This window comes from Carcharhinus amblyrhynchos, chromosome 4, assembly GCF_965287045.1.
Source record: "Carcharhinus amblyrhynchos chromosome 4, sCarAmb.v2.hapA, whole genome shotgun sequence".
Taxonomy (NCBI): Eukaryota; Metazoa; Chordata; class Chondrichthyes; order Carcharhiniformes; family Carcharhinidae; genus Carcharhinus; species Carcharhinus amblyrhynchos.
In genome coordinates, this window is record NC_137327.1 from 53,617,634 (window position 1) to 53,639,878 (window position 22,245).

At 43.5% G+C, this 22,245-nt stretch overlaps 2 protein-coding genes across 3 annotated transcripts in view; both read right to left on the reverse strand.

Annotated features, from left to right (window-relative positions):
* The window catches only part of LOC145342023 (mixed lineage kinase domain-like protein), a 29,866-nt gene extending 24,336 nt beyond the window's left edge, over positions 1-5,530 (reverse strand). Inside the window, exons 1-3 of the mRNA XM_080187164.1 lie at positions 5,384-5,530; positions 3,412-3,853; positions 2,617-2,718 (exon numbers count right to left, since the gene is read on the reverse strand). Coding sequence (XP_080043290.1) covers positions 2,617-2,718; positions 3,412-3,853 — 544 coding nt within the window. The 5' untranslated portion in view covers positions 5,384-5,530. The remainder of the gene's footprint in view (positions 1-2,616; positions 2,719-3,411; positions 3,854-5,383) is intronic.
* Positions 5,531-10,857: 5,327 nt separating this feature from the next.
* LOC145342592 (mixed lineage kinase domain-like protein) overlaps positions 10,858-22,245 on the reverse strand; it is a 57,022-nt gene continuing 45,634 nt past the window's right edge. The window contains exons 10-11 of one of the 2 annotated variants that reach the window (XM_080188137.1): positions 16,524-16,664; positions 10,858-12,567 (exon numbers count right to left, since the gene is read on the reverse strand). In XM_080188137.1, coding sequence (XP_080044263.1) covers positions 12,506-12,567; positions 16,524-16,664 — 203 coding nt within the window. In that variant the 3' untranslated portion in view covers positions 10,858-12,505. The remainder of the gene's footprint in view (positions 12,568-16,523; positions 16,665-22,245) is intronic. The other variant, XM_080188138.1, reaches the window with a different exon arrangement.

Sequence of the window (22,245 nt, forward strand, 5' to 3'; positions counted from 1 at the left end):
CATTAAGTAGTCTCTCAACACCAGGCTAAAGTCCAACAGGTTTATTTGGCAGCACAAGCTTTCAGAGCATTATCCCTGCATCAGGTGAGTGAAGAGTTCAGTTCACAAACAGGGCATATATAGACACAAATCAATTACAAGATAATGGTTGGAATGCGAGTCTTAACAAGTCTTTACAAATGCAGACAATATGAGTGGAGAGAGGGTTAAGCACAGGTTTAAAAAGGTGTGTATTGTCTCCAGCCAGGACATTTAATGGGATTTTGCAACCTAGGCAAGCTGTGGGGGTTACAGATAGTATGACATGAACCCAAGATTTCGGTTGAGGCTGTCCTCATGTGTGCGAAATTGGCTATCAGTTTGGCTACCATGCAGACGCTATGACAACGGATGAATGGACACCGCTCAACAATCAGGAGTGTTCCCTTCCTGTCAGGGAACACTTCAGCAGTTGAGGGCATTCAGCCTCTGATCTTCGGGTAAGCATTCTCCAAGACAAACTTCATGATACATGATAATGCAAAATCGCTGAGCAGAAACTGATAGTCAAGTTCTGCACACATGAGGACGGCCTCAATCGGGATCTTGGGTTCTTGTCACACTATCTGTAACTCCCACAACTTGCCTGGGCTTGCAAAATCTCACTAACTGTCCTGGCTGGAGGCAATTCACACCTCTTTAGCCTGTGCTTTACCCTTTCTCCACTCACATTGTCTGTACCTCTAAGGACTCGATTATCTGTTAAGACTTGCATATTCCAATCATTATCTTGTAATTGAGTTTGTGTCTATACATGTCCGGTTTGTGAACTGAACTCTTCACTCACTGATGAAGGGGCCATGCTCCAAAAGCTCATGCTACCAAATAAACCTGTTGGACATTAACCTGGTGCTGTGAAACTATTTACTATGCCTACCCCAGTCCAACACCGGCAACTCCACAAATAATCATTAAGATAGAATTGGCAAGATTAAATTATGTTTGATATTATTTACTGGTTCTCAGTTCTGTAACAGCCATGTAAATGTTCAAATTTGTAAAATTATCACATAAACAAAATGAAGAATATATTAAATTTTGGGAAAGGATGTAATGCGATTATGAGAGTCTATATGTCCGTGCATGTGGATACATATATCAGTCAATCTAGACCATTCATTCCCACTGCTGAAGCCTGTGTGTTTACATAAGAACATAAGAACATAAGAAATAGGAGCAGGAGTAGGCCATCTAGCCCTTCGAGCCTGCCCCGCCATTCAATAAGATCATGGCTGATCTGTCGCTGCTCAGTTCCACTTTCCCGCTTTCTCCCCATAATCCTTAATCCCCTCTCTTATCAAAAACCCATCAACCTGCGTCTTAAAAATATTTAGCGAGGCAGCCTCCACCACTTCAACGGGCAGAGAATTCCAGAGATTCACCACCCTTTGAGTGAAGAAGTTCCTCCTCAACTCCGTTCTAAACCGCCCCCCTTTTATCTTGAGGCTGTGCCCCCTAGTCCTACTGTCTTTTTTGAGCGGGAAGAGTCTCTCCACCTCTATCCTGTCCATCCCATTCATCATCTTATACGTCTCAATGAGATCTCCCCTCATTCTTCTAAACTCTAACGAGTACAAGCCCAGTTGATTCAGCCTCTCCTCATAGCTCAACCCCCTCAACTCCGGTATCAGCCTAGTAAACCTCCTCTGCGCTCCCTCCAAGGCCAAAATATCTTTGCGCAGGTGCGGCGCCCAAAACTGCACACGGTACTCCAGCTGCGGCCTCACCAATGCCCTATACAGCTGCAGCAAGACCTCCCTACTTTTATATTCAATCCCCCTCGCTATGAAGGCCAGCATCCCATTCGTCTTCCTGACCACCTGCTGCACCTGCAAGCTGGGTTTTTGCGACTCATGCACAAGGACCCCGAGGTCCCTCTGCACCGTCGCCTGCTGCAGTTTTTTGCCCCGTAAGTAATAGTTCTTCCTACCAAAGTGGACCACCTCACACTTGCCAACATTAAATTCCATTTGCCATTTCCTGGCCCATTCGCCCAGCCTATCTAGATCCTTCTGCAGACTCTCCACACCCTCCGCACAATTTGCCGTTCCCCCAATCTTGGTGTCATCAGCAAATTTCGACACCATACACTCGGTTACTGATGCAGTTCCATCAATAGTTCATCAGTATTTTGCTTCAGTTCTAGGTGACCACCCAGTTTGCCTAATGGTTGCACCAGCCCTGGAAACAAGCTGTGGCACAGCATTGAGTACTGTCATGTCCAACAACTTTAACTTTGTAAAATGTTCCCAGGTGCTTCACAGGTGGGTTATCTAACAAAGGTGTAATTGCCTGGTGCAACTGCACATGAGAAATGACACTAACAACTTAAGAACAGGAGACAGCCTGCTGGTCTATTTTTTTCTCTTCATTGATGGGACGTGATGTTGTTGGCTGGGCCAGAACTATTGACCATCCCTAATTGCCCTTGAAGGTAATAGTGAGCTGCTTCCTTGACTTCTGTGGCAATCTACCTTGTACTGACCTGTTGTAACTTCAGTTCATCTTTCTTCCCATTAGTCCCACTTGTTAAAAACAGATTGTGTGACCTCTTCATAAAGGCTTAATATTACTCACTGGATACCATCATGGTCTTGATCTCCCTAATGTCTGCTGCTACTTCTTCCAGCCTCTTCTGAATTGGTGAATTTGCTGAGTTGTCACATTCATCATGCAGATCTGTGGGGATATTGTTTATATAAACTTTAGAATGTCTTCCAGCGTAACAGTTGAATGCCTTCAATCACCTGACTAACAAACAGGACACAGAAATGGTGTGTAAATGGGGAAAGTCCATGCGGAGTCTGGTGTTGAAATCTATACTTTTCAACATTTCCATAAATGATCTTGGAAGGAGATGATTGGTAACCTTAAGGTAATGCATCCCTTGGATGGGAAGCTCACAGGATCCACCCTTGCAGCCCTGGCCCCAACCCTTCGCACTTTCCTTGCAGGCAAGGAGCAACACTGGATATATTCTTGTGCACTGTACATATGAAGCTGGGTGTAAATGATATGTTTATGTGAATGTATAAATACAATACGTAAACGACAGCTAATGGGCTGGGTTTAACCAGAGGAAAGGGGAGGGAAAATAAAGGGGTGACAGGGTGAGGCAGAATCTGGCAATTTGCAAGGTTGGCAAAGAGCATAATCTTCAGCCTTTGAGATTATTATCATTAAATTCATGTCTCACAGCTTAACAGTGACAACAGGGCTGAATGAATTCAATTAACTGGTTCAGAATTAGTCTGCTTGGTTCAGTCACCTATTTCCCGTTCTGTACAGATTCTCTTTATACTATTTATCAGGTGATTCCTTGGTCTTAGTTAGTGATATGGATTTATACTAACTCTCACTTCCAGTTATTACCTTGATTTGCTGCTTTGACTTGATTCAGAGATTTCTCATCCTCTTCTTGGTCCCGCTTATCCTCCTGTTTCCGGATCTCCTCTTCAAAAGTTCGAGAGAAGCTGACAGTTAGGACCAGCAGCAGCTGCTGGGCCGAATCATTCAGACGGTCATTGATGTATTGAAATTTCTCAAGGGCGTTGGAAGCTTTCAGAAGCTTCTTGATACTTCCCCAGCTGGTGAAGCTCTTCACCAGACCCTCCGCATTTTGCAACGTAGTTTTCAATTCCTTGAGGACTTTGCTGACATCCTGTTCCTCCAAGTCCTGCATCATTTTCACCACCACCATCAGCATCTCAATCCGGGAATGCAGGCGTTGACACTGGCTTTTGTTCATCTTCACTTTTCTGAGGTGAGTGTAAATGTCTGCGGCCAGGCTAATGATTTTGGGAATGTATTCCATCTGAGAGAGAAGCACAACAGTAATGGATATGAAGATTGGAATTACTTATTCTTCCAGTCATGAAAGTTTTTTGAAGTTTATTTATTAGTGTCACAATAAGTTTACATTTATAGGGCAGTGAAGTTACTGTGAAAATACCCTAGTCATCACACTCCAGCACCTGTTTAGGTACACTGAGGTTGAGTTTAGCACGGCCAATGTACCTAACCAGCATGTCTTTCAGACAGCGGGAGAAAACCGGAGCACCTGGAGGAAACCCATGTAGACATAGGGAGAACATGCAGACTCCGCACACAGTGACCCACGCTGGGAATCAAACCTGGGTCCTGGTGCTGTGAGGCAGCAGCGCTAACCACTGTGCCAACCCAACAGAGACTGAGATGAGATTGTCACATCCACACACAGTTAAGGAGAGATGTACGTGATCACCTCTGCAGCAGTGAGCATGATCATCTGCTGACAGTGGCAAAGTTTCATGGAAACACTGAAGAACTTGCATAAATTACATTTTATTATGATAAGGATGCTACATAATCATAAAGTTTTGTTTAGCATTTGATGCATTCATAATAGAAGGATGTGTGATGTTGACAAAATACAGATGTGTATATCTGAGATTTTGACTGGAGTGTTTATATTTGTTGAAATTTGGGATGTTGCGATATGTTAAAGGTGCTAAACAAAGGCGATAAAGTGTTGCTGCTTGAGCGTGTCAGATTACACAATAGTGTAATCAGAAGTTCAAATCCCACCACTGACAGTTTGACCAAAATAACTAATTTAAAAAAACTTGAAAATACCAAATGCTCGTATCAGTAAAAGTGACTGTAAAACTAAAGTTTATTTGTCACAAGTAAGGTTTACATTAGCACTGCACTGAAGTTACTGTGAAATTCCCCTAATTACCACAGTCCAGTGCCTGTTCATGTCAAAGCATCTAGCCTGTGGGAGACATGGGGAGAACGTGTCCACACAGTGACCCAAGCTGGGAATCAAACCTGAGTCTCTGCCGCTGTGAAGCAGCAGTGCTAATCACTGTGCCACCGTGCTGCTTCCCTAATGGATCATTCTAAAATCCTAACACGTTCACTAATGTTCTTTAGGGATCGAAAGTTATTCTGCTTACCTGGTCTGACCTACCCGAGATTCCACAAAAAAACTCATCAGAACAACTGGGGATGGGCAATAAATCCCAGCCTTATCAGTGGAGCCCACGTCCCAAGAATTAATTTTTAAAAAATATAGGTACTAATATTTGAGAACATTTGTCACACAACAAACATCGCATTTTACATAAAACACACTCCTTAACATTAGCAGAAACTCAAAGAGAGAATGTCGGTGCTTTCCTGGTGGACTGTTTTCCTTCTGACAATGAGATAATCTGAAGAGTTTGTTGAGAAAGATTGAACGCATGGCTGTCTGCAAGGCCTCTTTGAGTTCTGCAGTTCAGTCCAGATGGATTTGTTCACAGTTGATTTGACTCCATTTGTTTCTCTTGACTGGAAATCCGGGGGGTTGCAAACATACCTGTTAAATTTATTGTTCTTTTCTCGGTCTCCTGTCCAACAAGATAAGCTCCTAATGGCTAGCAACGAGGTTTCCAATCTCACTTCCTATAAATTCTGTCAAAATCTGATGATATTTCCTGTCGCTGCCCCACTACTTCGAAACTCAGCTGCTATTGGATAACATGTGTAAATGCCCCAGTCTTCCGTGCTACCGTCCTATCACACATCTCCTAGAGCACCCTCTCTACCTTTCCACAAAGCTCACCTGCCCCACTCACCGCTGCATGCCAATGCGAAATAATGATCGGACGCCACCCATTGCGGCTTTGTGGTTACTGCAGGCAGGCAACTGAGATATTCGATCCCAAAGTTTTTGCGGAATAAATAAGACAGCCTCTGAAAACAGATGCAGGGATTGTGATGAATGTCCGTGCTGTTTTGGTAGGAATTATAAATACGGTGAAAGTACATGGGCATATAAATGTTAATTTGAAAAGAACGAGTTGGTGCTGTGTGCTTACTTTTACCAAAAATTGCTTATGGTTGCATTGATGTGGATATGCCGGCGTTGGACTGGGGTAAACACAGTAAAAAGTCTGTTAAATAGTTAAATCGGTTGGACTGAAACCTGGTGTTGTCAGACTTTTTACTATGGTTGCATTCCCAGAGAAACGAAGCTAGCGGAAAAATAATTCTTAAACGATGACAATGATACCTCACTTGGGAAGGGGGCCATGAATAGAAAGGCTAGTGGGATAATTAACTATTCTTAGGTCATGTTTGTTAGCTTAAACCATGGATCATAGTTGGACAAATGCAGGAATAACCAATGCAAGGTACAGTACAATAGAGGAGGAATTTCTGGAGTGCATAGGGGATGGTTTTCTGAAACAATATGTTGATGAACCAACAAGGGAACAAGTCATCTTGGATTAGATGTTGCGCAATGGGATAATTACTTGGCAATCCAGTTGTGAGAGAACCCTTGGGGATAACTGATCTTAATACGGTAGAATTCTTTGTCGAGGTGAATAGTGATGTAGTTGATTCTGAGATTAGGGTCCTTAATCTCAATAAAGATAACTATAATGATGTGAGACATGAATAAGCCACGATGAACTGGGAAACATTACTGAACAGGCAGTGGTAGGCATTTAAAGAACAAATTGGTGAACTCCAGGAGTTGTTTATTCCTGTTTGGCACAAGAGTGGTAAGGGAATTGTGGTCCAACATGGCTTACAATGGAAATTAGAGATAGTATTAGATTCAAGGTAGAAGCATATAAATTGGCAAGAAAAAGCAATAGACCTGAGGATTGGGAGCAGTTTAAAATTCAGCAAAGGAGGACCAAGGAATTGATTCCGAAAAAATAGTATTAAAATAAGCTAGTGGGAAACATGAAAACTGACTGTAAAAGTTTCTATTGGTATGTAAAGAGGGAAGGATTTGACAAAAACAATGGTAGGTCCCTAACAGTCAGAAACGGGGGAACTCATAATGGGGATCAGAGAAATAGCAGAAAAATTAAATTCATACTTTACTCATGTCTTCCTTGTGAAGACTGAAGCAATGTACCAGAAGTTCTGAGAGAAACAAGTTTTAGTGAAAAGCTGAAGGAAATCAGCATTAGAGAAACGGTTTTGGGAAAATTGATGGGATTGAAGGTGGATAAATCTCCAGGTCCTGATAATCCCAGAGTACTTAAGGAAGTGGCTCTGGATCCATTGGTGATCCATTCCAAATTTCTTTGGACTCTGGACTGGTTTCTACAGATTGGAGGGTAGCTAATGTAAGCCTGGTATTCAAAAAGGGAAATAGAGAGAAAACAGGGAACTATAGACTGGCGAGGCTAACGTCAGTGGTGGGGAAGTTGCTCAAGTCCATTACCAAGGATTTCATAACTCAGCATTTGGAAGGCAGTGGTATAATGAGACAAAGTCAGCATGGATTTGCAAAAGGGAAATCATGCTTGATGAATCTATTGGAATTCTTTCATAGAATCCTTACATACAGAAGGAGGCCATTTGGCCCATTAAGTCTGTACCAACCACAATCCCACCCAGGCCCTATTCCCGTAACCCCATGCATTTATCCTGCTAATCCCTGTGACACTAGGGTTAATTTAGCATGGATGCAACTAGTTGAGTACACCAAGGAGAATCAGCAAATGTGGTTTATTTAGACTTTCAGAAGGCTTTCAACAAGATTTCACGTAACAGACTGCTATGCAAAGTTAAAGAATGTGGGATTGTAGGTAACATCTTGAGATGGATAGAAAGCTGATTAGCAGACAGGAAGCAAAATGTTGGCATGAATGGGTCCTTTTCTGATTGGCAGGCAGTGACTGGTGGGGTCCACAGGGATCTGTGCTAGGGCCTCAACTGTTCACATTATATATAAAGTGGACAAAGAAGGAGAGAGTTGTTTATGCATGCCAGCTTTTCTGCTTGATGCAAATCAGTATTTGATAACTGTCACAATCATATTTTCTTACTGGATAACTGGTGAGTTATTTCCATCTTAAACTCTGATTAAACAACATCCCACTACATTGATTGCATGTAATCCTGTTTGACTGATTTGGTAGTGATAGTAGGGTGGCTCGGTAGCACAGTGGTTAGCACTGCTGCCTCACAGCATTAGGGACCTGGATTCGATTCCCGGCTTGGGTCACTGGAGTTTGCACGTTCTCCCTGTGTCTGTATAGATTTCCTCCAAGTACTCCAGTTTCCTCCCACAGTCCAAAGATATGCAGGTTAGGTAGATTGGCCATGCTAAATTGCCCCTTGTGTCAGGGGGATTAGCAGGGTATATATATGGGGCTAAGGGATAGAGGCTGGGAGGGATTGTGGTCGGTGCAGACTTGATGGGCTGAATGGCTTCCTTCTGCACTGTAGGGATTCAATGGTATTCTTTGCTAAAGTACTGATAGAAATTCCCAGCTACTTGGAAGCCCTGGAAATTTCCAGATTCTCTGAGTCCTTGTGCTTCTCCAGTTGATTCCATTAATTGCTCTTAATTGAGGACTGGGATGGTACAAGTGGGCCTTGGTTTCTGGCTACTTCTAAAGAACGTGCCAGAACCAGTAGACACAACCAATGAAAAGGACAGCTATTTAAATGCACCCAGCAACCCTTGCAGCCAAATAGTAAAACCTGAATAACATTCAGATTTGAGCTGATAGGTGGCAAGTTGCATTCATACCACACCAAGGCTGGGCAATGATCATCTCCATACCTATAGCATCCAACAGTATTATCATTGCTGAATCCCTCACCATAAATATCCTAAGGATCACCACTAATCAGAAACTATATTAGAGCAGCCACACATGTACTATGGCTGCAGGAGGAGGTCAGAGGCTGAGAGTTCTGTGGTAACTGACTCACTTCCTGGTTCCCCAACTTCTTTCCATCATCTATTAAGCACAAGTCAAGAATGTGATAGAATACTCTCCACTTGCTTGGATGAGGGCAGCTTCAACAACATTCAAGAAGCTCAATACCATTCAGAACAAAACCTGCTTGATTGATACCCCATCCACCAACTTAAATATTCACTCCCTCCACCACCAATGTGCAGTGGCAACATTGTGTACCATCTACCAGATGCACTGCAAGGCTCATCGACAGCATCTTCCAAGCCCATAACATCTACCATCTAGGACAAGGGCTGCGGATGTATGAAAATGCCATCACCTGCATGCTCCCCTCCCAATTATACACCATCCTGATTTGCAAGTACATCAACTGTTTCGTCACTGTCACTGGATCATAAACCTGGAACTCCCCTTGTTAACAGAACTGACAGCACATGGACTGCAGTGGTTCAAGGTGGCTCACCACTAGCTTCTCAAGGGAAATTAGGCATAGACCATAAATGCTGACCTTGTCAGCTATGTCCTGATTTCTTGAAAGATTAAAAATATTGCACTCAACTACAGTCTTGTCTAGCACCTCTGATATGTTCACTGCCTGATGTGGAATGAACAACATGGACCAGGAAAACCATTGGCTGGAATTTTACTGTCCCACCCACCAAGGGAATTGGAGCAGGCTCAGGGCAGACATTGGAAAGGTCCATTGAACTTGGACAGAATTTTACAGTTTCGGGATGAGCGAGGCCATAAAATCCCACTCATGGATTCAAGCCCTGGATATGGTGATAGCCTGATTTCAACTTTTTGGTGGTAAGCTCTCTACAGTTAGTCCGAGTGCTCCTCATCCTGGCTAAAGCTTCCACATGTGAGCATAGGGTGAGGAAATAATGCTTTCCTTAGTTGAACAGTTGACTGACTTTCACCGTCAAGCCTCACATAAAAAGCTTGGCTACTTAGGTGAGTTGTGATCTATGTCTTTGCGGCAGTTAGCACCTCGAGCAAGGAGGAGGGAAATCCAAGTGAATCTGGCTTTCAGTGTTTGCACACTTACTGCATCTGGCTAGATGTTGTGCAGAAATAAATACTCGTTGTTTCCATTTGATGTATTCTGATAATTCATGCGCACATTTTAAAGTTATGGATACATTTCCAGTCCAAAGGTTTCCAGTGATGTTTATTTTGGAGTGGACCAGTAAACTGACAGTAGAATAACCCAATGCCACCAAGATACATTGTTTACAGTGCCCATAATTGGGTCATCATTAATGCAGACATAATCCATTTAAACGAAAACACAAAAACAAACAAAATCAATCTGGTTCATTTGGTGATGACAACATACACTTACACCACAAGTATTCCCTTAGAGTGAGGGGGGAAAGGGGTTCCATTCATAAGAAAGATCTAACGTTAGAACCAGCCAAGCTTTCTAGAAGGGGATGAACTGTTTCTATATAGAATAATGCATGGGTTCTGTTTATTCTTTCATGAAATATGAGTGTTGCTGGCAAGTGCAGCATTGTTTACCAATCCCTGATTTTCCTTGGTGAGCTGCCTTGTTGAACCACTGCAGTTCATGCTGAAAATATACTCACAGTACTATTTGGAAGAGTGATCCATCATTTTGACCCAGCAACAGTGAAGTTGGGATGGTGTGTGGCTTAGAAGCAAACTCGCTTATGGCAGTGCACCCATGCATTGGCTACCTCTGTCCTTTTAGGTGGTAGAGATTAGGTGTTTGGAAGGTGCTGCAATGCATCTTGTAGATGACACATACTGTTGTCACTGTGTGTTGGTGGTGGAGGGTGTAAATGTTTAAGGTGGTAGAGTGTTGGAGCTTTTAGTGTGGTTGGAGCCACAATCCTTCAGGGAAATAGAATATTCCACAACAGTCCTGGTGTGTGCCTTGTAGATGGTGGATAGGTTTTGGGGAGTCAGGTGGTGAGTTACGCACTTCAGAATTCCCAGCCTGTGACTTGCATTTGTAGCCACAGTTTTTAAATTGCTGGTCCAGTTGAGTTTCTGGTCAATGATATTACAGAGCTGGCGCAATATTTTTCTTCTTGTATTTAAAACTATTGCTCCCCTCAAGTAGCCAAACAAAGTTGTGGAATGGTTTCAAGATGATTTATTGACAACGGTAGCGCTAAGCTATTCAGACCAGAGTACAGAATTCAAAAATATACAAGCAGTTTTAGTTTCAAATTTGATTACAAGTAATTAGCATATCTCAATCAAGTAATAGGAGTTATCTCTATCCATTCAGTTATTGATTAGAGTTGCATCATTCAGATATTAAAAGCAATCACAATAACCTCATACTTGCTTAATTATAATACCCAATCAGCAGGAGGTTTAGTTACATTGATAGGCTTTTCCAACTGTCTGGTTTAGTGGCCTTTCCCTGCCTAAGGCATGACCAATCCCACATTCTGGTATCTTTCTACTTTTCTTATCTGAAAGTCAGGTGCTTGTAACTAGCTGCTTACTATCCTGATATGCATGTCTCTGCAGTTAAACATTGTGCAGGGTTTTATCTCTTTTAACCCTTTCTTTGGACACAATTATTAATATAGCTACTATTCTCCTCCATAATTATTAGCATGGGATGCTGACTGTGGGGAATTCAGCAATGGTGGTGCCATTCAATGTTAACAGGAGTTGTTTAGATTTTCTCTAGTTGGAGATGATCATTGTCTGGCACTTGTGTGGTGTGAATGTTACTTGCCACTTAAGCCTAAATGTCCAGGTCTTGCTGCATATTGAATATATTTCTTCAATAACTGAGGAGTCACAAATGAACACTATACAAGTATCAGCAAACCTTTCCAATTCTGACCTTGTTATGGTAGGATTCCTACAACAATGTCTTGGGTCAGAGATGATTGACTCCCAATGACCACAACCATTTTCCTTTTTGCCAGCTATGATGTCAGTCAGTGAAGAGTTTTTTTCCCTTGATTCCCACTTATTTCAATTTTGCTTGGGATCTTTGATACCATACTTGGTCTAATGCTGCCTTGATGTCAAGGATAGTTATTCTCACTTCACGTTTTTGAGTTCAGCTCTTTTGTCCATGTGTGATCCAAGGCTCTGTTGAGGGCAGGAGCCATGTGGTCCTGGCAGAACTCGAAACAGACCACTGACTCATTTGTTGTTCTGTAACTGCTGCTTGATAGCACTGACGACAATATCTTTCATAAGTCTACTGATGATGAAGAATGGATTGATGAGGTGGCAATTGGATTTGTCCTGCTTTTTGTGGAGAGGACATCTCTGAGCAATTTTCTACATTTTTTGGTAGACCCAGTGTAATAGCTACCCTGGAACAGTTTGGCTACAAGCCTAGCTACTTTTGGAACACATGTTTTCAGTGCCACAGCTGGTATGTAGTCAGGTCCCAGAGCCTCTGCTGTAGCCAGCTGACAGGGTGGAATTTAACTGAGGGGTTCAGTTAATATAGTGATGTGCTCTGTGTTGCTGAATAATACAGGCTCAATGGATAAGGCAGGTTCAAATGCTGTGGATAGGAAGGAAATTAACCTTAAACATTTGGAGGATAGGAAGCATTTTATTGCATTCGGTAACTTTTGCTGCATTCTTAATAGGTATGGGGGGCAGAGATCACAGACAATCTATCAACACTATGTAGAGCAAATTTCTGAATGAGTTTAATGGATGTCTATCCAAATGTAGTAATCTGGAACTGGTCCCAATCAATTGTGGAACATGAAGATCAAGTGAGATAGTAGGATTCAGTCCTATGATTCATTGGTCACTGTGGACATTCTGTTCAGAATGTTCTTCAGCCTGTCGATGATAACTGAAAGAAAAGAGAGATGATGCTTTACATGCTGTGCAATGATCCCTTTACATTTTTGTTGAACATATATTTCAATGCATGGTCCCTTTGTGTTTTTTTTTTGTTTACATGCACATGTATCAATATCGTAAAGTGGACAGTTTGTGAATGACCTCTGTGGTATCTTCATAAATTTTGCATGAGCATGCACACAACTTTTAAGGAAACATTGCTGCTGTGTACTATCAACAAGACATAAGAAATACTCAGGAGTTTCACTCACTCACTGTGTACTGTCCTCCACCCACATATCTTTACTGCTCCATGTATAATCTCCCCTCCATCATAAGGTTAGAAGTGAGGATGTTTGCTAATTATCGCATAATGTTTAATTTTGCTGGGGCTCCTTGACATTATACTCAGTCAGATGTTGCCTTCATGTCGAGGACAGTTACTCTTCCTCACTTCTTAAGTTCAACTCTTTGATCCATGTTCGAACCAAGGATGTAATGATCTCAGGAACCACATGACTCTGGCAGAACTCATATAGAGTGCTGGTGAGTATCAGTACCATTTTGCAACTCCTCAGACACCAAAGTACTCTGCGCCTGCATGCAGCTAGACCTGGACAATATTCAGGCTCAGGCTGATAAGTATCAAGTAATATTCATGCCTCAAGTGTCACACAAGGCAATAAGAAGCTCCAACAAGAGAATCCAACCACCCTCCCCTTGACATTCAATGGCAATCCAATTGCCTTGGATTAGACATATCCCTGGAAATTTCACATGACCACCCACCTGCAACTACTCCGTGTACACACCTGCTGCAGGTCATCTAACCTGATAGCACCTTCCCACACCCATTGGAAAGGAAACAGACTCGGACTGGGATTTTCCAGTCATGCCTGTCATGGGACCAGAAATTCCCTCCCAAAGTCAATCCCCCACAATCAACAGCTTGACAAGGAACGGAATTGGACCAGCCATATAAATACAGGGTTATAAGAGAAAGACAGAGGCTGCGAATTCTGCAGTAACTAACACTTCCTGATTCCTTTCCACCAACCACAATTCAGGAGTGTGATAGAATACTGTCCATTTGCCTGGACAAGCACAATTCCAATAACACTCAGAACCTGAAAACCATCCAGGACAAAGCAGCCCACTTCACTGGAACCTCGTTAAACATTCACTTCCTCCACCACTGACCCACAGTGGCAAGAGTGTGAACTATCTGCAAAATACAAACTGCAACTTGCCAAGGCTCCTTTTGACAGCACTTTCCACACTCTCAAACTCTAAATGAAAGTTCCACCACCTGCAAATTCCACTCCAAGTTATGCACCATCTTGACTTGGAATTATATCGACATTCCTTTATTTTCATTGAGTCAAAATCCTGGAACTTCCTTCCTAACAGCTCTGCTGATGTGCCTGCACCACATGGACTGCAGTGGTTCAAGAAGGCAGCTCACCACCACGTAGTTGATTATCACTAGCCTTGTCAGCAATACTCAAATCCCATAAATAATTTTAAAAAACTCACTGTTAGGAGCCAGACAAATTCCCTCACATTGTAAGCCATACCTCATGGAAACTAAGAAGTGATCTCAGTTTGAACGCTGGGCTGTGTATGCCCCTTCAGCTTTGAAGTGCACATACAAGGAAACTGTTCTGGACCATTTCCACCTCTGCCCGTAGTGCAAAGAGGCCATTGTAAGTGTATTCTGAAACTGCAGTTCGGAATGTTCTCACCAAGGAGACATTGCTTGCTGAGCCTTGGATTGAACATATCCCTGGAATTTCACCACATGATCACCCATTTGCAACCACCCCCCATCACTCCTGCTAACTCCTCATCTAACACATCCAACCTTATAGTACCTTCCTACATCCACTGGACAGGAAACAGACTTAGACTGGGATTTTCCAGTCACCCCCATCATGGGACCAGAAATTCCTGCCCAAAGTCAACAGACCTTTTGCTGGTCCGTTATATTTTCCATCCCAACTGCAATGATTCCCACCATGTGGGAGCGGCCGATCATCGAACAAAAACATAAAATGGTTACAGCACAAAAGGAGGTCATTTAATTTTCCACCTGGCAACATGATGGCACAGTTGTTAGCACTGCTGCCTCACAGTTCCATGGGTGTGGCTTCGATTTCCAGCTTGGGTCACTGTCTGTGTGGATTTGCATATTCTCCCCGTGATTGTTTCCTCTGGGTTCCTCCCACAATAAAAAGTCTGACAACACCAGGTTTAAGTCCAACCGATTTATTTGATAGTACACTCATTAGCTTTCGGGTTAGTCCCTTCGTCAGGTGAATGGCTAGTGAGTGTACTATCAAATAAATCGGTTGGACTTAAACCTGGTGTTGTCAGACTTTTTACTATGTTTACCCCAGTCCAACGCCAGCATCTCCACATCATTCCTCCCATAGCTCAAGGGTGTGTGGGTCAGGTGCTTTGGGCATGCTAAATTTCTCCTTAGTGTTCTAGGTTAGAAGGATTAGTGGGGTAAATTTGTGGGTTACAGGCACAAGGCCTAGGTGGGATTGCTGTCAGTGTAGTCTCAATGGGCCGAATGACTTCCTCCTCTGCTGTAGGGGTTTCTATGATTCTATGTATTGCCAGTTCTCTGTGAGCAATTCAGTTATTGCCACTCCATTGCCTTTGCAATGTGCAGTAAATGTTTCCTCTTTAGATAATAATCCAATTCCCTCTTGAAAGTCTCTATTGAATCTGCCTCTGCCATGGTTTCCGGTAGTGCGTTCTAGATCCTAACCACTTGCTGTATCAAGTTTTTCCTTATGTGGGGATTGTTCCTTGTGCCATCAGGTTCCTAATTCTTCCATGAATCAGAACAATTTCTCCCTATCAACTCTGTCCAGGCCCCTCATGATATTGAACACCCCTTCAAATCTCCTCTCAGTCTTCCTGTGATGAATTCGGCCAGGCTAATGAGGTTGGCTTGCTCGAGTATACCTGATGATAGGGCCTGGCAAGATGTGCCATCAATAGGTCCAGGCAGCAGTGATCGACAGGGCCGTCCATCCCGACTGTCTGCCCTTCTACCGGGGCTACATGCACGGCCAGATGTCCCCGGAGAGGGAGCATGTGGTGTCCACGGGTGCAGTTGACGCCTTCCGCGCCCGCTGGGCACCGCAGGGGCTGGTGTGCGTTACAGACCCTTACAACCACATTTTGATTTAACGTTTTAAGTTTCCTTTGGACTTTGGTTTCTGTTTGGGCCGTCCCCCCTTCCTTTTTGGGGGACTGCCCCTCTTAATTTGTTCCTAAGATAATTTGAGTTCGTTTTACTCGTTGGGCCGTTAAAAGAACTACCTAATGAGTCCTAATTTGGTTAAATCAGGGAACCTCACGATCCCTATTTAAAGCAGGTGTGTCAGTCTCCCAGCCTGCATTTGACAAGGAGCAACTGGAGAGCTGGCGGTGCACAGATGAATGGTGTAAATAAAGTAACTTGGTGACGGGACTTTCACTTCTGTGGAGTTATTACACTTCCTCAATCTGAACAGCCCCAGTTTCTACGTGACTGAAATCCTCCATCCCTGGAACTATTTCCGTGAACCTTTCCCTCTCCAACCTCTTCATATTCTTGACTGGCTTTTTGCCTTGGCTCCAATATTTTTATAAATGATGAAGAGAAGTGTTTGAAGAAAATCAAATAAAAACTGATATTTCTCCCAGATTACTGACAGCGGTGTCAAAGATGAACCTTTAATTCTTAGAGACTCCAAGACAATCTTGGAGTGTTCGCAAACACCGCCCCTAACCCCCTCAAAATGCCTGCCTGTAACTCCACTGGAGACACCCGCACTTACTGCCTGCTGTGGAGAGTGGATCTATACATTCCCCCTTACAGCTTGTGAGCAAAACAAAATTAATATGCTGTCTGCAGTTTAGCAAAACTGTCTGTTCAGGACTCCCAGCTGTAAAAGCAGCACCTACCTCCAGCTTTAGGCCGTTCAAATGGGTCATAGGCACGACATTCATTAATCAGCTCACACAGGTCCTTGGGGCAATCACTGGGCAGAGGCTCTTGCACTTTTTCATTACAGACCTTTTGGCGGATGACTTCATCGCTATAATCTGCTCAAGAATAATGATGGACTTTGAGTTACTTCTGATGCCTCAGTACAACACAGAGACAGGATAAAAGCAAATTACTGTGGATGCTGGAATCCGAAACCAAAAGAGAAAATGCTGGAAAATCTCAGCAGGTCTGGCAGGATTTGTAAATAAAGCTTTTTCAAAAGGTCATCTGGCCTCGAAACGTGAGCTCTTTTCTCTCCTTACAGGTGCTGCCAGGCTGACTGCATTTCAGTGTGACAATGTATCTATACTTAGAGCATGAAACTGCTCTGAGACCACTCTACCTCATGCTCTATGGAGTTTCTGCGGAGTGCTTTACAGAGTGAACAGCTGGGAGTTTGAGTGAGGGAGATTTATTCTAGTTTTGTTTCCATTTAACTGAAAATTACAATTTAAGTTTTAACTTCTAAACCCATTCGAAACAGGGATAAACAGGCACCCTAAGTGAGACCAGCTGTATAGTTAATTGGATGGCTAGCTGAATCTGGTTGGTGCAGAGATGACTCATCTAAGTCAAGTACAGAGCTTGCAGTACAACTTACAGAGTGCCACTTTACAGAATGAACACGTAAAGATTGGTAGGTGAGGGAATTTGGTGAAGGGGGGGAGGTGCTTTTTTTTTACCTCTTTCTGCCTCCAATATTTGTTTCTTATTTCTGTCAGAGGAAGAAGCTGTTTGGTGAATAAATGCTAAGTAATTCTATTTAGTTTCTAAAAGTCATGGACAGCGTCAGTGACTGCACAAGCTTGAGCTCTGGGTTTCGGAGTTTGGGTGGTGGCTGAAATCACCATGGTGATCTGTGAGGCAGAGAACAATTTGGAAAGCACTTTTTCGTTAGCTAGGCCAGCATTTATTGTCCTTCCCTAATTGCAATTGAAAATGTGGTGGTGAGACACCATTTTGAGCTCTTGTAGTCCATTTGATGTTGGTATTTCCATAGTGCTGTTGAGGAGGGAGTTCCAGGATTTTGATCCATCAACATTGAAGAACCAATGATTTATTTCCAAGAGAGGACAGTGAGTGGCTTGAAGGGGAATTTCAGGTGGTGATGCTGCTCTTGTCCTTCTAGATGGTGGTGGTTGTGGTTTTGTAAGATGTTGTCCAAGAAACCTTGAGTTCTTGCAGTGTATCTCATAAATGGTACACATGGTACTGCTGAGATGGTATAGACAGCTATTGCTGTGCATCAGTGGTACAAGGTGGATGTTTGTGTTGGGTTGCCAATTAAGTGGGCTGCTTTGTTCCAGATGGTGTCAAGCTCTTTGAATGTTGCTGGAACAGCTCTCATCCAGGCAGATGGAGAGAATTCCATCACACTACTGACTTGTGCCTTGTAGCTAGTGGACAGGTTTTGGGGAGTCAGAAAATGAGTTACTTAATGCAGGATTTCTAGCCTCTGACCTGCTCTTGTAGCCACAGTATTTAAACAGCTAGTCCAGTTCAGTCTCTGGTTCAAAATAACCCCCAGGAAGTTGAGAATGGGGATTCGGCAATGTTTTCTTTATAGGGATGCTTTCTTTATGGGGATGGTCATTGCTTGTCACTTGTGTAGTCCAAGTATTACTTGTCATTTATCAGCCCAAGCCTGGATATTGTCTCGGCCTTGCTGTATTTGGACATGAACTACGTCAGTATCTGAGGAATCACAAATGATGCTGAACATAGTGCAGTGATGAGAGAACATCCCCTTTTCTGACTTTACAATAGAATGAAAATTATTAATAAAGTGGAAGATTGTATGTGCTTAGGACAGTACCCTGAGGAACTTATGCAGCGATGTTGGAGGTCAGTCATCTCAGCTCCAGGACAATCACAACCAGCTTCCTTTCTGCAAGGTATGACTCCAACCAATGGAGAGCTTCCCATCCCACTTCCCACTGACTCCAGTTTTCCTAGGGCTATACTTGATGCCATACTTGGTCAAATGTGGCATTGGGGAGCATTCACTTGCACCTCATCTCTGGATTTCAACTCTTTTGTCCAAGTATGAGCCAAGGTGTACTGGGTCAGTTGTTGAGTGGCTGTGGTGGAACATAAACTGAGCATCAGTGACCAGGTTATTGTTTGACAAGTATCATGATTGCCCCATCTTTAATTGCTAGATCTATCCTATTCAACACGTTGTTAGTGCTACACAGCATATTGGAGGTACTGTCTCATGCTTGACCTCATGTTATGAGACACATAGAGACAGAGTCCAAAGTGGTTGATGAGGACTCCCAGGGCAACTTCCTCTAGACTGTATACCACTATGCCATCACCTCTGCTCCTGCTTGTAGGATATACTCAGGGATGTTGATGGTGGTCTCCAAGACATTGTCTGTAATGTACAATTCTGTGAGAATGAATGTTTCAGGCTGTTGCTTTACTCATCAGTGAGACAGCTCTCTCAATTTGGTAAAAGCTCTCAGATGTTAGTAAGGAGGTCTTTGCAGGGTCAACAAGGCTGGGTTTGTCATTGTTTCCAGTGCCTTGGTCAATGCTGGGTGGTCTGTCAGGTTTCATTCCTTTTGAGGATTTTTAATGGTTTTAAACATCTGAGTGGCTTGTGAGAGCATTTCTGAGGACATTTAAGAAGCAACTACATTGCTGTGGGTCTGAATTCACAGGTAAGGGTGTCAGGTTTCCTCCCTTAAAGGACATTAGTGAACTGGATGGGTTTTTACCACAATCAACAATGATCATCGTTAGACTTTTGATTCCTGATTTGTTTTTTTTAGAAACTGAATTCATATTCCACCACCTGCTGTGGTGGGATGCGAACTTGGGTCCCAAGAGCATTACCCTGGGTCTCTGGGTTACTAGTCCAGGGACAATATGGATGAATGCTTGGCTGAAGAGATAGTGTGAGGGAGAGGATTTCAGATTCTGGGATGCCGGGACCGATTCTGGGGAAGGTGGGACCAGTATAAACTGGACAAATTACACCTGGGCAGGACTGGGACTGATGTCCAAGGGGTAGTATTTGCTCAAGCGGTTCGGGAGGGTTTAATTTACAGTGATGGGGTTGGTGACCTATGCAAGATCTTAGGGAAGAAGAAGTCAAGGATAAGAACAAAATACAGAAAAGGGAGTAGGAAAAGTGGTAGGCAGAGAAGTCAAGGACCAGAATTAAACAGGCCCCATTGTAAAATAGTGAGCATGGGACAAGTAATGTTAAAAAAAATCAAGCCTCAAGGCTTTCTGCCTTAATGTGTGAAGTATCTGCAATAAAGTGGATGAATTAATTGCGCAAATAGATGTAAACGGGTATGATATAGTTTGGATTATGAAGACATGGCTGCAGGGTGACCAAGAATGGGAATTGAATATTCAGTATTTAGGAAGAACGGACAAAAAGAAAAAGGCAGTGCAATTGCATTGCTGGTAAAAGGAAATCAGCACCATACTGAGAAAAGATATCAGCTCTGAAGATGTAGAATCTGTATAGGTGGAGCTGAGAAACACTGGGGCAAAAAACATTAGTGGGGCTTGTATGTAAATCCCAAACCATAGTATTCATGTTGGGATTGAACACGAAATTAGAGATGCACGCAATAAAGGAATATTTGTAATTACAGGTGACGTTAATTTGCATGTAGACTGGGCAAATCAAATTAGTCACAGTACTGTAGAGGAGGAATTCCTGGAGTAGGTGGCACAGTGTTTAACAGTGCTGCCTCGCAGCACCAGGGACCAGGATCCAATTCCAGACTCGGAAGATTGTGCAAACTCCACATAGATATTCTCCCCATGTCTGCATGGGTTTCCTCCTGAGTGCTCCAGTTTAGAACATAAGAGCATAAGAAATAGGAGCAGGAGTAGGCCATCTAGCCCCTCGAGCCTGCTCCGCCATTCAGTAAGATCATGGCTGATCTGTCGTGTCTCAGTTCCACATTCCCGCCCTCTCCCCATGACCCTTAATCCCCTCTCTTATCAAAAACCCATCAACCCGCGTCTTAAAAATATTTAGCGAGGCAGCCTCCACCACCTCAAGGGGCAGAGAATTCCAGAGATTCACCACCCTTTGAGTGAAGAAGTTCCTCCTCAACTCCATTCTAAACCGCCCCCCTTTATCTTGAGGCTGTGCCCCCTAGTCCTACTGTCCTTTCTGAGCGGGAAGAGCCTCTCCACCTCTATCCTATCCATCCCATTCATCATTTTATATGTCTCAATGAGATCTCCCCTCATTCTTCTAAACTCTAACGAGTACAAGCCTAGTTTATTCAGCCTCTCCTCATAGCTCAACCCCCTCAACTCCGGTATCAGCCTAGTAAACCTCCTCCGCACTCCCTCCAAGGCCAAAATATCCTTGCGTAAGTGCGGCGACCAAAACTACACACAGTACTCCAGCTGCGGCCTCACCAGTGCCCTATACAGCTGCAGCAAGACCTCCCTACTTTTATATTCAATCCCCCTCGCTATGAAGGCCAGCATCCCATTCGCCTTCCTGACCACCTGCTGCACCTGCAGGCTGGGTTTTTGCGACTCATGCACAAGGACCCCGAGGTCCCTCTGCACCGTCGCATGCTGCAGTTTTTAGTCATGTAAGTAATAGTCCTTCCTACCATTATTCCTACCAAAGTGGACAACCTCACATTTGCCAACATTAAATTCCATTTGCCAGTTCCTGGCCCATTCGCCCAGCCTATCTAGATCCTTCTGCAGGCTCTCCACACCCTCCGCGCAATTTGCCATTCCACCAATCTTGGTGTCATCAGCAAATTTCGACACCATACACTCGGTTCCCTCCTCCAGATCATCTATATAAATGGTAAATAGCTGAGGCCCCAGCACCGACCCCTGGGGCACTCCACTAGTCACCAACCGCCAATCCGAATGGCACCCATTGACACCCACTCTCTGCCTCCTATTTGACAGCCAATCCTCTATCCACGCTAACACCCTACCCCCAACTCCATGCCCCCTGACCTTCTGTAATAACCTCTTGTGAGGCACCTTGTCAAACGCCTTCTGAAAATCAAGAAACACCACATCCACCGGCTCTCCTCTATCCACCACCCTAGACACATCCTCATAGAACTCCAATAAATTTGTCAGACACGACTTCCCCTTAACGAAACCATGCCGTGTCTGCTCTATCAAACAATTCTGCTCAAGATGCCTCGCTATTTTCTCCTTGATCACGGAGATCCCCCCACAGTTCAAAAATATGTGGGTTAGGTTGATTGGCCATGCTAAATTGACACTTAGTGTCAGGGGGATTAACAGGATAAATATATGGAGTTATGCGGATAGGGCTTGGGTGGAATTGTTGTCGGTGCAGGTCTGATGGGCCAAATGGTCGTCTTCTGCACTGTTGGGATTCTATGTATACAGGGTGGTTATCAGGGCTAATAAGATGAGGAACCAACTATAGACCAGGCCATTCTAGACTGGCTAATGAGAAAAGAATGAATGGCAATCTAGTTGTGCAAGATCCCTTGGGGATGAGTGAATTTTTCATCAAGATGGGAGAGTAACATAGGTGATTCTGTGCCAAGAATCCTGAATCATCATAAAGGAGACTACTGTGGTATGAGGTGCGAGTTGGCCATGATGGATTGAAAAATATTACTTAGACAATCTCAAACATTC